General features: G+C 39.0%; 1 protein-coding gene across 6 annotated transcripts in view; it reads right to left on the bottom strand.

Annotated features, from left to right (window-relative positions):
- The window catches only part of KCNT2 (potassium sodium-activated channel subfamily T member 2), a 298,580-nt gene that overhangs the window by 27,968 nt on the left and 246,313 nt on the right, over positions 1 to 24,299 (bottom strand). For all 6 annotated transcript variants that reach the window (XM_042840686.2, XM_042840688.2, XM_008164277.4 and 3 more), the window contains 4 exons: positions 17,792 to 17,903; positions 6,685 to 6,786; positions 4,660 to 4,743; positions 1,617 to 1,745 (listed from right to left, as the gene is read on the bottom strand). In XM_042840686.2, coding sequence (XP_042696620.1) covers positions 1,617 to 1,745; positions 4,660 to 4,743; positions 6,685 to 6,786; positions 17,792 to 17,903 — 427 coding nt within the window. The remainder of the gene's footprint in view (positions 1 to 1,616; positions 1,746 to 4,659; positions 4,744 to 6,684; positions 6,787 to 17,791; positions 17,904 to 24,299) is intronic.

Below are 24,299 nucleotides of genomic sequence, written 5' to 3'. Positions count from 1 at the left end.
CAGGGCCCGGTGGCTAGATGAAGACTGGCAGTGAACACTGAGGCAAGGTGGGGATAGAGAGTGGGGATTCCCCTGGGAGGGAAGCCCAGAGAGTGGGGGTACTGCCAGGGGGCAGCACCCAGGGGAGAGGGGCACCGGGGTCTGGGAGGGACACGGGGCCAGTGACAAGCAGGACATTGGCCTGCAGAGGGTGCTCCAATGACTGGAACGCTAATTCCCCAGGAGACCAGAAGTAGGTGCCGCAGGGGTGAGCGGTGCATCACTACAGGTGCGTATTAGCTTTCAGTTTATTGGATTCTTCCATTATTGCTGTAGAAAAGCTATTGACTAGGACTCAATTCTGCAAGTTGCTCAGCAACCTGAGCTCTTATCACTTTTGAGAGTTGCTCAGCACTTTTCCAGATTAAACTCTTGATGTGCCCAAAGCCACTGGTTTGGACTAAAAACTGAAAAGGAGAGGAAAAGCTGTTAACATGAAGTGCCACAACACCCTTAATTGCGGAACCACAACAGTACCACCACAACAGATATGGTATACTAAATTTAATGAATAGTTGCAATAAAGCTCAAAGACTTAAATAAACCGGGGAGCACTGCATTGAAGAGGTCATTACTCTTTCTAGTATAAAACCCTACTTGTAAAAGTCTACATCTGGGTAACAGAAAATACTACCAGGGAAAGTTTGTTATACTAGTGATTCCAGAATTCCCGCAGCAATAGCTGGACTCATGTGGACAAAATTTTCAAACTTGGAAGATTAATTCTAGATACCCAAATCCATATTTAGACATGTCAATAGATGGTCTAATTTCCCAAAGGTTCTGAGCTCCCACAATTCTCATTGATGTCAATTTGTTTAGCAGCTTTGAAAATCAGGCTACTGTCTTTTATTTATTCATTTGAATGTGTAAAACAAGAGGCACTTGTTAAATATTCTTTCTATCTCTGAGAAACTCTACTGGATGTATTGTGTTTAAGTAGCCATAACTAAGGCTGCGAGTTTGTCATGGAGGTCACAGATTCCATGATTTTCTGTGACCTCAGTGACTTCTGCAGTGGCTGGCCAATGAGAGCTGTGAAGCCGGTGCTCTGGGCGGAGGCAGCGCGCAGAGCTGCCTGGCCACTTTCTGCCTAGCAGCTGAGCGAGGGGGATGTCGCCACTTCCACGAAGCCCTCCAGTTAAGCACCACCAAGAGCCCACCTCACCCTGTCCCATGTCCCAACCTCCTGCCCCCTCCCATACCCAAACTCTGCTGCTGCTCGGGGGAGGAGGCGTGGAGCCAAGTAGGGAACCTGGCAGCCCTGGCAACCTCCCCAGCACCAGTGGGGGTCCCGGACCGCACGCCACTGCCCGCGCCCACCCAGCACCATTCACTGCTAAATGAAAAGAATAAATTTACTATCGAGTGGCATGATTGCTTGAAATAGTACAGTAGGTTACACCTGTGGTATTATATTACATTCCATCTTTCATTAAAAAAATATTGACTAGAGTCAATAAACTACTGTATGACCTCTGTAACTGTGTATAGTCATTGCACTACCAGTATCTTAATATATTACTATGTGGTTTGGGTTATCCAAACAAGAAATTGGTATATTAAAGCAGGCAAACCTCAGATGTTGTAAGTTTTTGTGATTCAGTTCTATAGATTCCAATAGGAATATCTCCTGTTGAAGAACAAAGTTTCTGATATAGTCTGGCATATGTCCTAATCCATAGGTCATCTTCTGTGATTTTCATCTGGAAAAATAACAGCAGAATTAAGGTTCTAATTCTATAATATTTTGCTCTTTCCCTTTGTGATGTGTGTGACATTGCACCCCATAAGGCTTAATAGAAATATGCTTATGAATGTATCTATGATATAACTGGAATACATTTTATATGACATATGCCATGTGACATATCTATGTAAAGGTTATGAACTACTGAATATATTCATTCTATTTGTATGCTTGTATCTTTTTTGTGTTCAAAGTTATGAATATTGGCTGTGTACTTGCTTGATTTCTAAGTAGCCTTACTAAAGCATTTGGTCAGCTTCTTGAGAAAGGAATGTGCAAATTAAGTGCCCAATCAAGAAACACTTAAAGGACAATGAATCTTGGAAGGCTCCAATCCACATAAGAAGTCTACCTGAGGACCCTCAGGGTAGCATGTAAACAATGGTTGCTTGTAAAAACTGAGTCATGCATGGACATGTGACTTGCCCATATGACTCCAAAACTCCATCTAAGAGCTGGACTTTGCATAGGAGAGAGGTGGGGGTCTCCACCCACAAGAGAAAGTCTATTTAAATCCCTGGGAGACTCCTCTATTTGGTCTTCAGCTGGCTAAAGAGAGAGCCTCTCCACCCTCAAGGATATCTGAAAGAAACTGGAGCAAAGGACAGTAACTACAGGGGGTGTGAGTGATTCCTGGACCCAGACTAGAAGGAGACTAGTCTGTAAAAGGAAGCTTACTGGAATTCCTCTGAGGGTGAGGTTTTTATCTGTATTCAGTCTTCTTGCTGTATTAGTCATGGACTTGCATGTTCTATTTTATTTTGGTTGGTAATTCACTTTATTCTGTCTGTTACTACTTGGAACCACTTAAATCCTACTTTCTCTATTTAATAAAATCATTTTTTACATATTTAATTAACCCAGAATATGTATTAACACTGGGGGAAGGGGGCAAACAGCTGTGCATATCTCTCTATCAGTGTTATAGAAGGCAAACAATTTGTGAGTTTACCTTGTATAAGCTTTATTCAAGGTTAAACGGATTTATTTGGGGTTTGGACCCCATTGTGAGTTGAGCATCTGAGTGTTAAAGACACTTCTTAACCTGCTTTCAATTAAGCCTACAGCTGTTAGGGGACGTGGTTCAGACCAGGGTCTGGGTTTGCAGCAGGATAGCGGGTCTGGCTCAAACCAGGCAGGGCACTGAAGTCTCAAGCTGAGAGGGCAGGGAAAGCCGGGGCAGAAGTAGTCTTGGCACATCAGATGGCAGTACCCAAGGGGGGTTCTGTGATCCAACCCGTCACACCCTTCCTAAGGAACTTTCCCAAGCAAATGCCTCAGTATTTTGGAAAGGAGCTTCACACATACACAGTTTTAAAATTATTTGGAAATTCTTTTACTGATTGTCTAATATCCATGTTAAGTCTTAGAGTAAAAGAAAAGTAAAATGTCTGACAGCACAAATAAGGTGTCATGGAGAAGATTGAGGAACAAAAATAGTAATTTGAGTTGAGAAGAGGTATGTGGCATTAGGAGAATTGTATCTATTTTACTTGTCTCAGCAACCAGAATGTTAGAAAGATCAAAATAGCACTATTAAGCATGAATGTCATGTGAAATTAATTTGAAAATTCTTCCACATCTTCCATAACTACTACGGTAGTGTTACTTAAAAAGTGAGGACATTTGAGATACAACCAATGAGATCCAATTTAAGACACTGTGCATCAACTTGAATCCTGTTATAATGGTTGACGAGCTGGAGGGAAAAAATGTTAAATGTTTAAAATAATAGATGTAACTTTTTAACAAATTTCTTAAAGCACTGTTAAGCCAGGGGATGCCTTTCATTTCCTAGTGCCCAGTCTTGTAAACCCTTTCTTACATGACTAGTTAGCAGGGACCATTCATGTAAAGAAGGGATTGTAGAACTGATGCCCTGAAGGCCCAATACAAAGCCCAATAGAGAGATTCTTGTTGATGTCAATGGTCTTTGGATCATGTCCTTATCCTCTGAAATAGGACACTAGCTCTGCCAGTATTGAACTTATTGAGCAATATCACTGCTCCCGATAGTAAGCTCAGAATTTGCAAATTCACTTCAGCTTATTCATGTTGTGAAATGTCTTTCACATTTGAGGCTACTGGACTGAATATAATACATTATTTATATGGCACCTGTGCCAGGGAATGCCATTTCCTTTTCCTTCTAAAACTATCAAACCCCTTTATACAAATCTTTCATTGTTGGTTGAGATAACAGAACTTTGTCCAAGGAAGCTGCTTTGTCACTCATGAATAATTGATTCAAGAATGCTGAAGTATATAACAACAAATAATAAATATGGTAAAGCCTCTAATTTCCTAGGAGCAGGAAATACAGTATGAGAAACTCAACTAACCTATGCCTTCTATCTTTATCTGATATTTAGGGCTCAGTTCTGCCCTGATTTTACCACCAGTGCAAACTCATTTGAAGTGAGTGGGGTAGCAAAAGATAAAGTCCTAGCCACATTTAGCCTTTCCATAGGTAATAACTTTCATTATTAAGTACTTTCATATTCTTTAAATTCAGTTTGCTTAAGGGTTTTTTTACTCCATACAAGAGTATTGTAGACAACCTATAGAGTTTTTTTTTTTTCAAAAATCTTAATTTAAATTCCAAACACTGGCATAACGTCTGCAGTTTTTTTTTCTCTGCCTCATTTTTTCTTTACATATCTTTTAAAGTTTGTTTTGTTTTGCAGGTAATCAAAGTGGTGACGTTTTCCACCTATTTTACCGAACTCTTATTCTAAAGATAAAAGAAAATAACAGACTTCACTGGACTCTCATGAGAGAAACCACAGTACGAAAAGAGCAGTGGTATTTTGTGGAGGGCACAGGACCTTCTATGGCACCATTTAATCATCTTTAAAAAAAAAACTTACAGAACAAAGAAACCCAGATCCTGGTGTGGTATCTAGTCCCAGCAGAAGTCTTGTGATAGAGATCATATAATCCTTCACAAATGACTGCAAGATTAGAAAAAGAAAGAGAGAAAAGAAAGTTTAAGTGCACAGATAAGCAGGTGATTACAAGGTCAGCAGCACTATATGTGAATTCTGAACTAAAATATATATATATTCTCAACAGGTCATTTTTTCCTGGTGAAAATACGAGGTATTAAGGACCCTTTAATCTAGCAGAGAAAGGCATAACAAGAACCAATGGCTGGAATTTAAAACCAGACAAATTGAAACTAGAAATAAAGCATTTTTTAAACTAGGGTGTTGAAACAAACTACCAAAGGAAGTAGTGGATTCTCTGTCTCTTGATGTCTTCATATCAAAACAGGATGCTTTGCCACACAAGCTACTGGGCTCAGTGCAGAGGTAAAATTTTCTGCCAAAAACTTCCAAACCAGCTCTATTGACAGTAAATTGTCTCACTCCATCCAGTAATAATGTTCTGTATACAAAGAGAATTCTGGCTGATCATGTATAACAGCAAATATAAAATACTGAAGATGGCAGGAGTTAATAATGACAAAAATCTGTTTCCATAAGAGTGTCCTCATTCGTCTATCACTTGTAAAATAATACCAAATTCAGTGTTCATATTCTGGGGCAGTGATAGAATATGCCTTGTGAGTAAATACATTTATTTCCAAAATGTACAGCAATTGATGAATAGCTTTAAATGTTGGGTTTTTTGTTTTTGCAGCTATATACCTACCTACCTTCTGTATTGAAAAGTTTGACAGATATACTTAGCCTCAAGAAGTTGCTCTGCATGCTATATATTTTCTTTTGGAAAGCGTCTTTTTAAAAAAAAAAGCAACAACAACAACAAAAAACTAGGTTTAAGGTTAGAGGTAATAACGAATGTGCAATCAAACTAATTTCTGAAAAACTGACCATTTGGGGCCTGATCACCCTCAAGTTGACTTGATTTAGGCTGCTCTGTTAGAGCCAGACTCTCCGACCCCAACTCACACCGAGTGGAAATGTGGAGTTAGGCACTATTTGATGTAATTAAGTGTAGCACAGTCCAGCATTGTGGGCTTGTTACAGCAAACACATGTGAGTGACATCACTCATGTGAATCATTCTGTTGGTTACTCAGATGAGAAAAGACAGTCATTTGCAGGACAAGGATCTGACTTTGTAAAGCAGAACACTACAAGCCAAGACCTGGCAACTACAAAGTAAATGGCATAATTCAGATGGGTGTATGCATATAGTATGCATTATTAATGTCCCTTGTACTTTGGCAGTGAAGAGCTTCAAGTGCAACGTTCCAGTGTGATGAGCAGGAACAATTTTCATAGTGCGTTATGACCACTGTTGGGTTAGTGAGTGAACAGACACTAACATCCAGAGCATACTACGTGACCTCTTGGCTCTGTCTTGGCATTCCCTTCTGTAGCTCTGTCATGGAGGCCGGTGAAACACCCCTTTTTCTTTTTCTTCTTTTTTTTTTAATTGGATTGTTTTTATTGGATTGGAACACTTCTGTTTGTTGTAAATGAGCCTTTATTAGTTCCTCTTCTGATGAGTTTTCTGGTGCACTCCATATGCAGGGCCAGACAGAACTTGGCTCCAGGTCTGCAACTGGTTCTGTGTGGTGGATTCCTGGACATTCACAGTACACCACTGTATGAAGCTCTAGTTGCAGAATCATCTGTCTAATCTCATGAGGGTTACATGTTTAAAATAATGTCTTTAAAATGTTAATATTTTACTAAAAATCAACCATATAACTATAATGAAAAAGCTTTTCCTTACACTACTTTAAAAGTAACTTTGTTTTTTCATATATTAAAGGTAAAGCAATAATAACCCAATACATAAAATATCAGTCAGCATACAATAAAACATTACAAAGTGGCTCATCTAACAATTAAATATAAATCTATGCAGTGATAAACTATTTGTGTGTTCGAGAACAGTAGGTGTTGTCATGTATAGTACCTGGTACAGCAGGGTGTCCAACATACTGATGCTGAAAACCCTTCCAGCAGCAAAAGGCAGTCGAAACATAAATGCCAGATTAGAACCCTTCTCACGTTCTTTCTGTTCAAAGGTTACAAATAAAGATATTAAAATAATTTCAGAGGTTCCTTTTTTCTTTTAAAAAACACAGTATATAATGTCACATCGGTGCTTCTTTGGAACAAACTGCAGCAACCAACAAGTAAAATTTACTGTCTCTGGGTAGTCATTCATTTGTGTTTACAGATACAAACAAAAACATAGCAAATTACAGGTGTCAAGATCAATTATTAAAGGCCTGAATGTTAGATATGTTGCCCGGCTCTCATCCTGCTAGAGGAGATCCCCGCACCTGCGTGGAGTCCCATGGGTCCATGCTCGCAGATCTGCTTGTCTGATCAGACCTTTTGTGAGTGATTCCGTCTTTGGGAGAGAGGGAAGGTCGGGGGCTGCTTATCCTCGGCCTGATCCAAAGCTCATTGAAGCCAATGGGAATCCTTCTGTTGCCATCAATGGCTTTTAGATCAGGCCCACTGTATCTAGTGAGGAGGCACCAAACCCTATTGGAAGTTCCCTTCTCTGATGTCTGAGGCTTGTACGGGGAGCCATTAAGAAGAAAATAATAACAGAGGGTTCTATTGCAGGGGTTGGGAGGTGCTGAACAGGGAAAGAAGAGGAGGTGAAAGCTAGATGGGGCCAGAGGCTATTTTGATACCTTTGGGAAAGGGAAATAGAAACAGCAAAAGCACAGAAACATTACAGTGATGGCTCTCTTCCCTCCCTCTTTCCTCTTCCTTTACAGATAAACTACATTAGGTCCTACTGCTGCTTGTTCCCCCAGCTAGCAGAGGGGAGAGCTAACAGGTTTGAGGCATTTTCAAGAAATCAGTGACAAATGAAATGCAGGCTTTCAGTCCTAGAGATGTCATGAACAGTGGGTCAGTACGGTAAAGATACTCTGCAAACTTCCAAGTTAAAGAGTCACATTTGCATACAGAATGGCAGTCTGCTGGAACCAATGTGTCATTTATATGTACTCATGTTGAATTTCATCATGCTGTCACACCTGCTGTTTTTCATTGTTTGACATTTTCGTTGTGAATAAATGTTGATTTGTATGAACACTGTCAAAAAAAGTCACAAAGTAGAAAAATTCTTTCCAGTTTAAAATATCTAGTAAAATCACTTAAGATATGACATTAGTGGAATTTCTTTTAAAAACTAGGCTCTTTTTGAGCTAAAGCATACTGACAACATTATTAAAATTAAACACTTGTTATTTCTCTTTTTAAAATGAAGAAAATACAGGGTTTTATGCCAAATTTACTATCTTTATTAAATTTAAATTTGGTTATTAAGCAATGAAGAGTGATAACATAGATAAAATCCCCACCTCCAAATACACCTAATAATTCATTGTTTCCCTAAAATTATAGCATTGCAAACATGTTTCTGTGGTACTAATATATCAGAGAGTGCCAGCTGACTAGTGTTCAAGTGTTCATCTGCTGTATGAATAATGAAACATCAGTGTCACTGTAACTCTTTCTGTCCACTGAGATTTGAGGCAAACAGATAATTTATTGATTGCTTTAGTGATCACTCATGCATTTTTTGATTATCCAATTACACTGAGATGTAACCTCAATTTATTCCTTGGTTCAAATGAAACCACCAAGACACTTAAATTATTGGTTGCCAGAGCTTCACAATTCTTTCACATGCAAAACTCACATTAACATCTACAGGAGTTCTGTCTCCAGTCTGCATGCAGAGAATTGTGTATAGTAGAGGCAAAATGCGTGAAGAAGTGCCAAGCTACACAAACTCTGTGGAGATGTGCACATCTCCTGTTGTGACATGTCGTTGGGAAGCAGTGTTAATAGGTGCTCTACTTCTTCTCTACTTCTTGGGTGCATAAAGGAAAAGAAGGAGCATGTTGGAGAGGTGAGGGGAGTTAAAGGGTATAATGGAAAATTGCTGTCTCCCCAGCTGCAGCTGTCAATATTTCATTTTTTTATAGTGGCTATCCCAAACAACCTACAATAGGTCATCTTTAGAGTAGGCTAGGTCAGGCTCCTCTGTCTTCAACTACTGGTCTTGGCTTCCACTCCACTTGTTCAGTGTTCTCCACAGTACATGTACTTGCAAAGGCATCCCTGAACTGGTCCCTGTTCCACTGTCAGAACTGCCTGTTGTGTCCATGCTGGCTCCCTAGACACCTCCCCAGCTAATCAATTCACTTCTGCATTTCCCCCACTATCAACTCCACCCCCCCAAAAAAGCAACAACAACTTGTTCTTCTCATTAAGGTTCAATACCTCCCATCTCTGCTCAGCCAACATGATCAGGGCCAACAATTCATCCATTAATGACAGAGTTATTAGGCTCTATACACAGTTAGTATGCACATTCAAGTACTTCCATAAGGAATTTGGTCAAAGGAAAATGAACATGTAGATAAAACTGCACCCTCCTGCTCCCCTGGTCCTTATGTATACTTGGCCAGAACATTAAGCCTTAAAATAATAGCTTTGGCCTTATGGGGAAGTGCTATATAATGGATGAAAACATAAGGGATTTATAGAAACTACTCTAAAACTCCACTTATCCTTTCTACATGCGTTTTAACCATCACATGAAGATTTTTCTATTAAAATCTAAAACACGATTCAAAAAAAATCTCTAAGAGACTTCTTTTCATAGAAGGTGGCAAATGCCTTTGAGCATAGAAAGTATTGGTACTAAAATATATTACATAGCCTAGTGTTCATTCCTGTTTTTAAAGAGCATAATTATTAGAAACACAGCAGCTATGAAAACCATTTAAAGTACACAAGGGAGATTAGTACCTAGGTATAAATGTTTTTAAGGTAGAATTAGCAGAAGTACTCAGTAGTGGGGTATATGCCTCATCCTGGTGCTGAAAGAATTAATATGGGTCTGAGAGGCCAATTATGCTCCCTGATTGCACCTGGAGGGTAGGCCAGGCTTAATTAAAGATAAAACCCAGCTGGGGAAGGAGCAGGTGACTCTAAAGAAGGAAAATACAACTTAGAAGGGGATTCCAGAGAGAAAGTCTGCAGTTACTTTCTGTGATAAGTAAGTGGGAAAGACTGGTAGGGTCAAGGAGCATCCCTACAGAGAATGTTGGCCCTAGAATTTTTTTCTAAGTAGCAAAGTCTGGTAGGAGACTAGGAGTGACATAAAACAGTCATTGGGGTGGAGTAACTTCTGGCAGTGAGCCCTTGTAATGGGGCTGGATTTGGTCTTCTAGGGAGAGAGCCCTGGGAGATGTTCAATAGAAGAACAGAAAGGAATGAAAGATCAAACCTGAGGAGGACAAAAATGGATTTATATTTGTACCTGTAGTTTGGGTACAGGTACAAATACAAATGGAATTTGTTGGGAGAATTCTGGATGGGAGTCCTGGCCATGAGAAAAGGGTAAAGTTAGAGACTATGAGAGAATCCTGCTGATGGGGTATGGCAGGAAGAAGTCCAGGGAGGTGGAAGCAATGAGTCTGATGGTGCAGACCTTGGCTGCTGGGTATAGGCTCCCTGGACTAAAATCCAGTATGGTAGGGGTGTCTGGGTTCCCCTACTAGCTACTGGGGAAGATGGTGTAAAGCCTCTGAGAAGGGGATAAGGAGTGCTGATAGCCTCTGAGAGAAAAATATGAGGATTAGGGGGCCCAGAGTTGTGATCAAATACTTTTTTGTAAGGACATTGGACTTTGTTACTCCAAAAGAGATGGGACAAAAGCATGACCTCACAGGAGCACTCAGTTGAAAGAAGAGAATTCACTGTAGGACAAGATCAACCATCGACAGGGGCATTAGAGAGAAAATAAGCCTGCTACACTATACCCAGGCACGAGGACCCCATTTTTCTACACACTTAGCGTTGGCCAAGTGTTCTCACTGAAATCAGTGGAAGGCTTCCCATTAACTCAATAGAAGTATTCAAGCCACATCTAAGCACTTTTTGAAATACCAGTCATATACTTAGTTACTATTAAATAACAGGCATGAACCAAAAACACAATATCTTGAGTACTTCCAGATTTCTGGGAAGTTTGAATCTAGCCTTTGTGGTTCAGGTTTACTTCTAATATTTTACCTTTTTTGATATATTAATTTGTGACTTGAGTCTAAGGATAAAAAGAGAATTAGAACTAAATAGAGCGTGTGAGCTGAAAATTCCAACACTGAAAAAAAGACAGTGACCCAATCTCACATACAAAAACTACTTTTGATGTGGCTTGGGTTTTGGCTAGGATTGGAAGCATTTACTGTTTGGGACTAATCATTACTAAAATTGCTCTCGGGAACATCTCTATCCGCTCCTTCTGTAATGAAAAGTTTCAGAGTAGCAGCCGTGTTAGTCTGTATCCGCAAAAAGAAGAACAGGAGGACTTGTGGCACCTTAGAGACTAACAAATTTATTAGAGCATAAGCTTTCGTGGACTACAGCCCACTTCTTCGGATGCATCCACGAAAGCTTATGCTCTAATAAATTTGTTAGTCTCTAAGGTGCCACAAGTCCTCCTGTTCTTCCTTCTGTAATGTATTCATGATAATTATTTATTTTCAGATACTTCACTTTTTAACACTACTAAAGCGTTTTTAGTAGCTGCATGTTTCTGATTAAATATATAGGGCCTAATACTGCAAATTTACATTAGCAGTCCTTCCATTCACAAATCATATCATTGAGGTAAATGAGATTAGTCATAAGAATAAGGGCTACTCACGTAATTGTTTTGAGGATCAGGCCCATAGATTTGATCATGCTGCTAGATATCCATCTTTAGTATAGTGGAATAGAGTTGAAGAGATTTCATATTCATTTTGTATGAAATAAATCTTATAGGTGTGTGCTTAAAGTGTAAGATTGTTTTTCATTTACTATTTTGATATAGGTATTTAATCTTCATGAAATTAAATTATATAAACTATATTAAGCTTTTCAGATTTATGCCATAAATATTACAAAGCAAATGAGCTCTGGACTCAATGGCCTATCAGAAAACAAATGTAAGGAATAAAATGTACCCTTCCATCTACTCAGTATAATTTGTAGAGGATTCTGTTTTGGTGGCAAAAAGGTGGGATGGGAGGGAAGAGATGCCATGTTTTGGGAATATTTTTTGGCTGATGCTTAAATTTTGAAAAGAGGTAGGAGAGGATCTTTGTTATTCCTGCCCAGCTTATTTCAAAACAGGTGCTTGTAAATAGGGAAGGGGGACTGTAGGTATGTTTTTTTTCCTCTTTATTTTTAAATCCTTCATATTCCAGCTCTATTCTGCCTCTTATTACGGGCTTGCTTTTCTTTACTTTTGCTTAAAAGATTTGTGAGTAATAAAATACTCACTCAGGCATATCTTGCCTAGGATATGCTTTATGTTCAGGCTCATGGGCTTTCCAGAGAATTCTGCTGCTGTAGAAGCCAGAAAGATATCAGAGTGCCACCAGCAGTTACTTCATAATAAGTGTGGTGCCCAGCAGCTTTTCCAATGACACTTTTGGAATTACTTCATGGGAAAGGGGATAATGTAAATATTTATGAAAAAAGCATTGTTCATCTAGGGGCATGAGAAAAGAGCCTGGGATGAGCGTGGTTTGTATAACTACAAATACTCCTCGATCTGTAAGTTGTGTGTTAAAATGCAGAGTTCCTAATGGATCAAGTTCAATGTGCCTTCAGTTGTCTCCTCCACATGCATGTCTCCTGTCAGTGGCTCTGTGCTCAAGGCTAGGAAGTTCTGAATCTTTGTTAGACACTCTTTTATAAGAAGAGAAACAATTCATCAGTATATTCTCTCACTATGGAAATACTTCATCACTATTTTCTCTAGGTATTTTACGTTGTGAGCTAGGAAGATTCCCTAACAGTGGGTCATGCCCATCAGCTTTTCCTTACTCTTCAGCAATGCTTCCCTTCCAGAAAGTCAGTGTTTGTTCTTTGACATTTTACTTCTCAGTTTTTTGTGTTCCTCCTGTCTTTATATTTGGACAAAATCCCTTCCATCTCTCTCTCATGTCATGACATTATTCTTTAAGTATTGTTTAGTATGGTGTTAAAGGAGCTGTGCTGACCCTTGTGTCAGTGAGTATGTCTACACTGTAGAGGGAAGGTGTAATTTCCAGTCCTGCACTAGCTCTGGCTGAGCTAGTTCACTAAGGCTACATCCTCACTACGGGGGGGGGGGGGGTGTCGATTTAAGATTCGCAAATTCAGCTACGCGAATAGCATAGCTGAATTCGATGTATCGGAGCCGACTTACCCCGCTGTGAGGACGGCGGCAAATCGACCTCTGCGGCTCCCCCGTCGACGGCGCTTACTCCTACCTCCGCTGGTGGAGTAGAACCGTCGATTCAGGGATGGATTGTCGCATCCCGACGAGACGCGATAATTCGATCCCCGAGAGATCGATTTCTACCCGCCAATTCAGGCGGGTAGTGTAGACCTGCCCTAAAAATAGAGGTGCAGCCATGGCAGTGGGAGGGACTAGCTGCCCAGAGTAATAGCCCATCCAAGATTCTAGGTATGTACTCTGGCAGCTAGCCCCTCCTGCCCTGCCATGGCTACATTGCTATTTTTAGCATGCTAGCTCTCTTAGAGCTAGTGTGGGTATGTCTAATCAAGCTGGAAATTGTAGCATCTCCAGTTCAGACTTACCCAGTGGCATAGAGAAACGTAGGGATGGCTCCAGACTTTGAGGCATGCACCCTTCTCCAATGTTAAAATCTCCATCTGATCAGACCGTTTATCCATCTAGCACAGTAACCTGACTCCAACAATGGCAAGTACCCCATGCTTCTGAGGAAGGTGCAAGAACCTGGAAGGGGGCATAGCTGTGGGGCTATACAAGAGTTTATAGGATTGACAGAATGACTGGCATATTGAGAGGAACAGTAAAGTGTCCTTTCTGTTTTGACAACCTTGGTAACTGCTCATGTTGCATTTGAGACTGATCCAGAACCCAGAAAAATAGTATTCAGAAGAGTTGTCTCATATTTATAATCTTTGGGGAGTATATATTTGCATTTTACTGAATTCCTAATATTAAAATCAGTTTAGATTTCAACCCTTCATAATGGAGACATAACAACCTTTAGCATGGGAAAGGTGGGAAGGGAGAAAATGGGAACTTTTTATAGGATACAAATCACAGTGAAGGACAGCAATAAAGTTTATAACTTGTTCTAAGATACAAAGCAATGAAGAGGAAGAGAGAAGTATTCAAAGATAAACTCTTCTACAGAGATGAGCTTAAAATATAGGGTCAGATTCTCAGCTGATGAATATCATTTCAGCTCCATTGAAGCTAATGAATTGACACCAAAGTACAGATGCAGCTTTAATCATATTTGGATATTTTTAACAGCCCATATGTCACTACTGCAAACTAACTGGCTGGCTCATGTTATTTCGGATATAATTATCTGCGTTTATAACTCAAACAGTAGTAAAAAATAATGGAGGAAATATGCCCCATTTCAAATGAGATTGGGGGGAAAAAAACACATCATCTTTATAAAAGTCAGGTCAAACATTCAGAGCTCTCCCCTGTAGATTTTTAGCCCTCAAAACCAATTTCAGTTTGTTTCTTATGATAAAAGAGAAGAGTGGCGTATCTGCTGGTTACATATGATCCTATACATTTTAAAATAGTATTGGCTCTCTGATTAAAAGAAAATATGCATTGCCCATTAATCAGTAAGTATAAAATTCTTTAGCAAATAAATTCAGTTTGTTTAACAGGAAATCACCAGAAACTAGGATGTAAACATCAATTAAGTCTTTCCTACCCCTTGTTTCAAGATTTGTCCTAGTAAGGATTCTGTAAAATGGCTGCTTTGCTTTTTCCTGTTTGAGGACAATCAGATGAGATAGGATTTGATTCCCGGCATATGGTTTAAACATATTTCATCATCTGTTTTATTTTCTCCCAGCCAAAAGGCTCTTGCCTTGTCTGATGCCAACTGTGATAGTTTGGTTATTGTGGGGTTTTTTTTTTTTAAAGCAATGAAAGTTGCAGCTGCAACAGCAGATGGAATTCTCCTGCAAATCAGATTTCTTGCTTCTGCAGCCCATTAAGCCATGAAGTCAATTTCGCATGTGTGTATATAGGCATTAGCTGAAGGCAACTACCCAGCCTTTGAAGTCTATCTGAAAATGGAGAACTTAGCCCAGGAATAGCAAACAGCTGAGTGTTTGACCATATAAGATCACTTTCACTCAAGTTTTAATTGCATTTCATTTTGCAAAAGGGAGTTCTGAAAAGTCTAATGAACTACAACACCACCTGTGAAATGCTCCATTGTGACTGTTAAAAGTAAAATGAATGGGAAATAGCATCAACTGTAGGCATCTTCAACCACGAAGCAAGAAATGTTATTTTTATGAGACAATTTATCTCATGTGTTATGTTGTAAGAGTTAGGACAGGAAGTTAATTAAATTGCTGTTCAGTATCCAACTTTTATTCACAACTGTTTGCATGTGCATGTAAATTAATCAAATGTTTCAGCACAATAGCCTGAATTTTCCAATACATTTCAGCGACCTTCTTTTTCATGCGAGACAGAAAAGACTCCTGATTTCAGTTGAGCTAGGTTTTTAGCCCCACTGAACTACTGCAGAAGCACTTCAAATGTAAATCAAGAGTGGTAATGACTTTTCTAGTAAGTATCCTTTTTCACCAAGCTATGTGTTGTAATCTTGGAGTATGCCCAGAGTTTTCTATAGGTTCTAGGGCACCAAAGAACAAAACTATATGCAAATGCATCCCTGAGGGATTTTCAGCTATTGACTCCGTGCTCTAATACGGCAATACAGATATACTAGTAGTGCATGATTCTAGCCAATCTTGCTTTACTCTTGCAGAAACCACTGGGAAAGAGCTAGTATATGAGAATCACAGCTGCAAACCTCCTTTGTAGGTGACAGAAATGCTCTAAGGAGGCAGCATAACACAAATTGAAAGGAGAGAAATTGAACAAAATGGGGAACAAATGAATAAACAAAGCCCACTAATCAAAGAGCGATGAATAGCTAACATGGACCCAAAGGAAAAGAAATATAGAGTGGAAAAATAAATGGAGCTAGTCTTAACAGTTAAACTGTTGCCATAATATGAAACTCTTTGAAATTCAAGAACCTCCCAGCATTGTGAGTACCTGCCTCGTGGCTTTCAATATATCTGAAGATACCTTTCTGGAATTTTGCATCTTGGCATGAACACATCAGTATAACATAGGCTTTAGTATACTGTATCACTTTTCAGCTATTGAGGTTATCATTCTATTAATAACTCATGCAGGGGCCAGTGGTCAATAACTCGTTAGGGGACTCCCCCAAGCATTAGTTTTAGTCCCTGACCAGAAGAGCTTATGGTCTCATTCTTGGTATGACATAACTGAGGGTGGCAGACTATCTTGACCCTCCTAATACTTAATCTTAGATTTTGCAGTTGCCTGTCATGCACAAGGATGTATCTGAGTGAGTGACTGAAGTTTTGATTCGTGCAGATTGCTTGCATATAAGAACTATTTGAATCCTATTAGTTAATTGTGTTAGTGTTGAAGGAAGCAGCAAAATTTAAGTGAATATTGCAAATATTTAAAGAAAATGAATTTTGAACTCATAAATGCAAATTCATACAACCAGAAGTTTAATTCCATGATTTTTGCTGTATGATCACAGAATAGAAATACCAGGTGACCTGTCCAATCAGAACTATCACAGCATGACTAGAATATAAAATATTAAGCTCTTTCGGGTGGGGACAGCACTTGGTACAATAGGGTCCTGGTCCATTACTGAGGCTCTTAGGTGCTATCACAATACAAAAGATGATAACATTTCTCAGAAATCTACAGATAAGAATTATTTACAGAAATTATTTTGTGAATCTTCTTAAATAGCAAATTTGAGAATTACAAACTGATCACAGACAACTGAACACAAAGAAGCTAAATTAGCCAAATAAATCAGTCAGTATGAATTATTTGCTCAGTTCCACCGAATACTTGCTGCACAAAATACTTTCTACAGGACTCAGCAGAGAGTTGGCCTAGCCATTGATCAAATGCTGTTCTGAGCAACCCAGAATTTCTCTGTCTAAACCTCCCTCTTCCCCATGTTCACCAGATACAAGCCCTAAACAAAACTGAAGATAAATATTTTAGCTTTTTTATATTTTTCCCCTGGGAGACTGGTCCTGAGAAAAGGGTAACTTTTACAAAAAAATAAAGCAAACGCAAAATACAGATACCAAGATTTTGCAATTGATTATCACAGCAGTTCTCAAAGTGTGCGTCAGGACCCCAAAGTGGGTTGCGACTCTATTTTAATGGGGTTGCCAGGGCTGGCATTAGCCTTGCTGGGCTTGGGGATGAGGCCGAAGCTGAAGCCCAAGCCCCACTGCCCAGGGCCAAAGCCAGAGGGCTTCAAGATACAGACTCCCTGCCAGGGGCTGAAGCCCTTGGAATTTGTCTTTGGCTCCCTCACCTGGGGCGATGGGCCTTGGGTGGTCTTAGACTTTAGTCCCCCCTCTGGGGGTCATGTAGTAATATTTGTTGTCAGAAGGGGGTCACGGTATAATCAAGTTTGAGAACCCCGGGGTCAACAGAATATGGAATTATAGTCTCACTAAATTGACTTGGAGCACTATATATTTTATTATCGTTATTCGAGTACATGTATGCATATTAAAGCAAGTGTATATATTTCAAGTGTTTCAAGTCACTTTAAATGTTTTCCACATTACTTGTCTAATAACCTCTTAGAATATTGGATGGTATTTTTTAAACAGGTACAATTAATGTTTCCTCGAACAATATCAGTGTCAGCCTATAAATCAAATACTTCTAAAATTAGGTTTTGTAAAGTTAATGAAACTAGATAGAAAGCAAATTTAAGATTAAAGTTCAGGTAGACTTCAGAAAAAGGTTTTCTGGTATGCCTACAACTACAAGGCTGTTTTGATCTGTTCTGACTAGCCTACCACAAAACCAATAAGGGATAAGACAAGTTGATGTAATCTTTAACCCAGTTATAAAAAGCAGGTATCCTTACCTTTTCCAGCTTTGATAGCGCAAGAGAGTAGCAGTCTTTGGCTCTGAACTGCATGAATCTCATATTGGCTGGGTGAGTTAGTTCTGTGATTATGCTTAGACTTGAAAATAACCTATGTTTTAAAGAAATGTTACAGTTACACCTCCAATGATCATAATTCATTGTTAAAGTACAGCATAATGCAAAACTTATCTGTACCTCCATATTTATAATTAAGTGCAAGATAATTCTGGCTTTTGACACAAGAATATTCATAACTAATAGCAAGGAATGCTGCACAAAAGATTCTCCATTGACTCGGGGGAAGCAAATGTATTTTCAAAAGTGGAACTTACAAATATTAACAAAATAAACATTTACTGCAATTGCTAGAGCATTTCAGCTGACACGTAATCTCTACTATGACACAAGTCTATATGAAAAGAGAGGAAACCCAGGAAACATTTAAAGATGACAACACCTTCATTGGAAGTCATCCTTGTATGTAAACTACAGTAAATTAAAAATAGGGTTATACTCAATTATTCATCCATGATTTCTCTACTTAGTTGTTGTGTAAATGTCTGCAGACCATACTTATTAATGTACTTATTAATGTAAAGCTGAAATTAACACTTGCTCAGAAAGCAGTGACTAAAATTGCTGAGTAAATCAGATGTGCCCACAGAGTTGGACTTGAGATATATACACATATCTAAAAGGCATGTACATTGCTATCCATTGAGTTAATGGATCGGATGCTGGATTGGAGCTGCAAAGTGCCGGGCAGCTCTAGGATAAAGGAAAAAGAGTATAGAGGGCTAGGCCCCCTCCTTCAAGTGCTCTGCTGCCCATTGGCCAGCCAAGGAGACTACAATAATTTATTTAAACCCTGGCCTAGTGTTTCTCAAGCCTCTTGTCCCATTATTAGCTGAATCCTGCCTCCCCATAGTTATGGAGTAAAGAAGCTGTGTTTAGGTTGCTGTGGGTTTACCTGCTTGCCTATTTAAGGGATCAGCATGGATTTTGTTTTTCCCTATTGGGGCCAAATTGACTGTGATCTAGTGGGTTTTTTGCCTTCCTCATAGAATCATGGAGACACAGGTTAAATGGACATAGAACTTAGGAATTGCATTAAGTTAGTTTGTCACAACCAGAAAATAAGAGACATTTGGGATTTGGCTGGTGGATCTCAAACTTATAGGGAAACAGCCCACCTGTAGTCCCTTCAGACTGGGGTCCCTCTTGGTACATTCTCACCTTCCACACTGAGGAGGGGACAGAAGATTTAGCAGAGCAAGATGAATGCTAGGGGAACGCAGTGGAGAGCCTACCTTAAGTTATGGGCTATATGATGTGTCCTGTAAACCCCACACTTGATTCACCTAAATGCCTGGTATGGGGAGATGGGTGGATAGTGCTTCTCTCCAATGTTGAACTTTATATTAAGTTGCAGTGGGCTGCTTAAAATCATTCCTGTGTTTGTCCTTCACTTGTGTGTCCTGCTCACTGGAGAAGTATATCACATGACCACTAGCCTGAACACATGCTTTAAAAAAAAAAAAAAAAAGCACCTGATAGCTTAATCCTGTGTTGGATGTATCCCATAGGTGCTTCTAAGCACCTTGCTACATATGTATTATCAGTAGAAGCTGTCTACCTGGGAAATTTCTGGATATACTCTAAAGCCAAGTGCCAGAGGTGGGGAGGGCAAGGGGACAGTTTCTCTCAATTTCAAAGTGCAGTTTTCAATGGTCTCCAAAATACTAACACTATCCGGTTTCTACTAAATAGAAAATGTGGCTGAGATATGAGAAAATTGAAGTGTTCCATTCTGTCTCATGCAAGACTTTTTGGCCCATTTTTAGTACTTAATGTAGAAGTGTTTAACATATAGATAGAAACTGATTGTAAACTGCATTAACCTGGGAGAACTGAACTTCTAGTGGTCAGGGGTTATAGGGCTGCCTTCTTGTTGTTTGTAATAGATTAGCACCTTGAGGCCCCAACTGAGAAGAGGGCTGTACTGTGCTAGGTGCTGCACAATCACATAGAAAGAGCCCAGGCCTCAACGAGATGACAGTGTAAATACAAGACCTCCCAAGAGTTGGAAGAAGGGAATATTATTCTTCTCAGTTTTCAGTTAATGAACTGGAAAATGGGAACAAAAGTGACTTCTTCAAGTTAGGTAACACAAGGAGCCTGTTGTAATGCTGAGAATAGAATGCAGTTCTCATGTTTGTCCATTGCCTTGACCACAAAACCAACTTTCCTCTTCATCGTGTATTTGTAGATGTGGTTAGGTGTCTAATTCCAGTGAATGTCAATACATATATAGCTGAAATTTCAGAACACATCCAGGGATGTACCTGCAGCTGTGCCTGGACTTGCACTAAGGCATCCAGGATGGGATTTAACAAAGGAGATTAAAGGAGTTAGACATAGGCTAGAACTCCCAAGCTCTTTTTTGAAAAGTAGAACTTTTAAAAATCCTGTTTGCAGTATAGATCATTCTTATTTAGTAGAGCTTTGAAATTATTTTAAATAGAATTTAAAGTAGACTATACTTTTACAAGATGAATTGGTGGTGGTTTCCTTTTTTCCATCTAGTAATAGGGAACTGTAACAGCTTTCAAACCCACTATCACCATCCCCTAGGAACTCAGGTAAACTGGGAGCCAGATATGAACTGTACTGGTTTGGGTTTTCCCAAACCCAACCAACAAATAAGCAGCATTTTATAGGCTTCTGGCCTGATTCTTATAGCGTTGCTGAACACCCACAACACCCACTGAAGTCAAAGAGAGCTACTTTGAAAATCATTCAACTGGTACTTAGCAACTGACTGGTTTCATAACATAAAGCAAGAATAATGTTCGAAGAGTCTATTGATGCTAGTATTCTTAATTCTAGCCTTTTGATGCCATAAAACTGCTCCCATCATGTCTGACTGCATGCTACAGTGCACATTCTAGGACAAGCAGGCATACTCTCTGGATTGTCGTATTATATGAAAAGAAATATCAGTGTCTGAGAGATTAATCTACCTCTCAAAGCCACCAGATGCTCTACTGCACTCTAGTTGTTGAGGGGTCCCATAAAATAGGTGAGGAATGATGCTTTATTTCATCAGTACCCAGTGATATTTTACAAGGAACATAGAGTATAGGAACAAAAATGTAAATGAAAAATTGGTCTTTTCGGGTAATTATGATTTTTTTTTTAGAGAGGAAATTTCATTGTTGAAGTTGACACAAAGTCTACAGTGGTGAAAATCGTCATTATCCTGGGCTGGCCTATCGATTTAGGTAATGCTTAAGCCTATGAGACAGACGTTGAGGGTGGCTCTTGAATACAGCATTTTTTTAAATTTCAGGATGCATTTTAAGAGCAATTATTACTATTCCTTTCTTTGTATCATTTAGTCCTTCTGTGTCTCAATGGAGGCAACTTCTGTTTCTAAATGTCCTGTTCTTGTGGAATGGTGAGCTATTTGTTATGCAAAGATATTATGCAAGTAGTGCACAATAGAAAAATGACATGAAAATTAACCTTTCAAAGAAAAGACATGGTTCAGGAAATACATGTAAAGTAAATACATGTAAAATCTAAATACTGCATTAGGTACTCTTCTCCATTATCAGTCCAAGAAATCTTTAAACAAACAAACAAAAACAAGGCCCCAAACATCAGATGTAACCTATTTTCATCTAAGTCTGCCAGTTGTGAAGGCAAAATGTTCAATCTGAAGTGGTCCCTTCCAACCCTGATATTCTATGATTCTATGTGATGTCATTTTGTAAAACTTCATAAACTAGACTAAATGGGACACTCTGTAGACAGTATACATTGCATAAGATCAAGATTTTGGGAAATGACTCATGATTTTGAGTGCCTCCATTTTTTTGGATGCCCAAGTTGAGATCCTGAAGGCCTGATTCCTCCCCCCCTCCCCTCCCGAGGTCAGGTACTCAGACTTTTTAGGTGTCCCAAATGGAGGCACTCAAAATCACTCGTCACTTTTGAAAATGGCTTTTATTTCCATGTTATCCACTGTTCATGTTTAAAGTCATATGTTTCTATGTTCCATGTTCTTATTTACAAGGCTTGAAATGAGTGAGGATGCAAACATGACTAACCAAAAAAGAAACTTCTGAGGTGGGCTGGAAATTTGCAAAGGGATATGTTGTCAGGACCATAAACTCTCTTGTTATTAACTAATTATTTTTATTGCTGGGCAATGACCAATTCAACACTCCTTTGCAGTTGCTCAAACCCTGATTTCTCATTTCTCCTCTGATCTTTCCCAAATATTCATGTGTTCCCAAACAAACTCAGACTTCAAAATAAATCAGTCTGTCATCAAGGGAAAAATTACTTGGATAAATACACCTGAAGTAATTCTCCTCAAATGTTCTTTTTTTTAAAAAAAAAATCACCAATATATTGCACCACTATTATAGTCATCTGAAGTGTGCATATTTGTCTGTCTTAATTGCCCTCAAATTCAGCCAATTCCAAATGACAATGACTGTTTCACTTCCCCTACCCCTTAATGCCAGTGATTCATTAGTATTAAATGTTGTTTCTCCCAAGTTGACTCAGTCATGAAGTCCTTTTGGTTAACAATTGCCTGGTGAGCAAAAACAGCTGTTGTAATTAACAAAAACAAGATTAAGATTAATATATTCTCAGGAATGCAAAGCTGAACCTGGCCATTTAATAGACAAGGTGGAAAAAAACTCTTCTAGTGATATAAGCATGTATTTTCCCCCTGGATTCTTTATTTTACCATTTTATTTCACTTCTGTACAAAATAAAATATTTGGAATTTATACTCCCATACATTAAATAGTTTTGCTTTCCTGTTGAAAAGGAGTTAATAACTGAGAAGTTGTTCACTGTGATGTTACAGGATATACAGCATACTGTAAGAATTTATGATGAAAATAACAAATGCATTTGGGTTCCCATTCTTAAATCCAGAGAATGAGGTGTTAGGATATGTATACTCTTTAACTTCAGGAAGTCAAGCAGTTTTTCGAGTGGGAGTTAGCTCTGTGATGAATCAGGACGTGAAAAACGTGAGGAATATTACTGTTTTCCTTATGCTAACTTTCTTGTTCAGTTTTGGTAGAAAGCAACTCCTGTGGGGTTTCTTTTTAACCATTGTCACATGGAATAAGGAACATGTGGATTGATTAAAATTCTATCTGTTTTCCTGTATGAATTGAGCTATACATTCTATGGATTGTTTATAAATACAGGATAACTTTATGGTTATCTGAACATTTAAATCTGAATGGATTATTTTTAGGTCCTCTGGTGAGATTTAATGTGCTCCTATAGCTCTAAAGCTGTAAGGTACTTGACCGTTTTAGGTCCATCTCATGCTACCCTTGCTGAAGTACTTGCTCCAATTATCAGTTCTTTGCAAGGAGGAGGTGAAAATACTCCAATACAATATCCAGTTACAGAGGAAAGTGTTTAGAAAGTCACAGAATATTCAGCCCTGGAAGGAGGTTGTCTAGTGCATACCAAATCGTATATTGAGGGTTGGATGGTCTAAGCCTCTGTAGCTCAGAAATAAGTCTGTAACATTAATAGGTGGGCTCCTCTCTGGAGGCTGAATCTGAACAATAGTGTGTGTTTGTCAAATGTGTACAGCGAAGATATTATGGCTGCTTTACAAGTCTCCTGTACTGCACAGATTGGAAGCTAGCTGCTGTAGCAAATCTGCCTCTCTCAGAATGGACCTTGACATGAATTTCAAGTTTGAGTGTTGCCAGGCTGTAACAGCGATAGATGCAATCAGGCAGCCATTTTAGACATGGTTCTCTTGAAACCAGCTGAACTAATGAGTTACTGTCAAATGAAATAAAAACCTGGATACATTTTCTGAATGCTTCAGCACAGTGTATCCTAGGGGCCTTTTCATGTCAGGTTTGTGGAGAAGGGATTCACTGGAATGGGAATGCAAGGAAAGGCTAAACATTCAGCAAGATCAATGACTAAGATTTTGTCTAAATAAATGTTTCTTAATGTCCTCTATTGTTGCAATACCAGTGTAGTACCTCTGCTAATGCTAGGTGTGTTGGGAGCACTAGTGTAGACCAGTTGCTACCATCCCATCATCACAGACCTTTTCTACGAAATATTAGACAACCTTGTGGTAAAAATATTAGTGGATGCAGCCTGTCTGTATGAGAACTGGGCTAGCAGTAGTGCAATCTTTGGAGATTTTAAGAATAATGCTAGCATAAACAGCATGGCGTGGACCTCAGTCACCACTTTTTGGAAGGAAAGATGTGCAAGTCTATAGCAACCACTAAAACTCTTCAAAAATAGTATAAAATAGATTTGTCATTGGGACTGGAAGCTTTGTCTCTTTGAAGTCACAACCACCAAGTAAACTACCTCCTAAATGAGAAACCTGAGTTCACAAGCTCTGAATGGGTTCAATACAAGAGAACAGAATAATCATCAACTCAGTTAGGACTATATTAAAGATCCCATAATGCAGGACACT

This window comes from Chrysemys picta, chromosome 8 (genome assembly GCF_011386835.1).
Source record: "Chrysemys picta bellii isolate R12L10 chromosome 8, ASM1138683v2, whole genome shotgun sequence".
In the NCBI taxonomy this organism is placed as follows: Eukaryota; Metazoa; Chordata; order Testudines; family Emydidae; genus Chrysemys; species Chrysemys picta.
The sequence above is the reverse complement of the archived record's forward strand: the minus strand, read 5'-3'. Positions and strand labels throughout refer to the sequence as shown.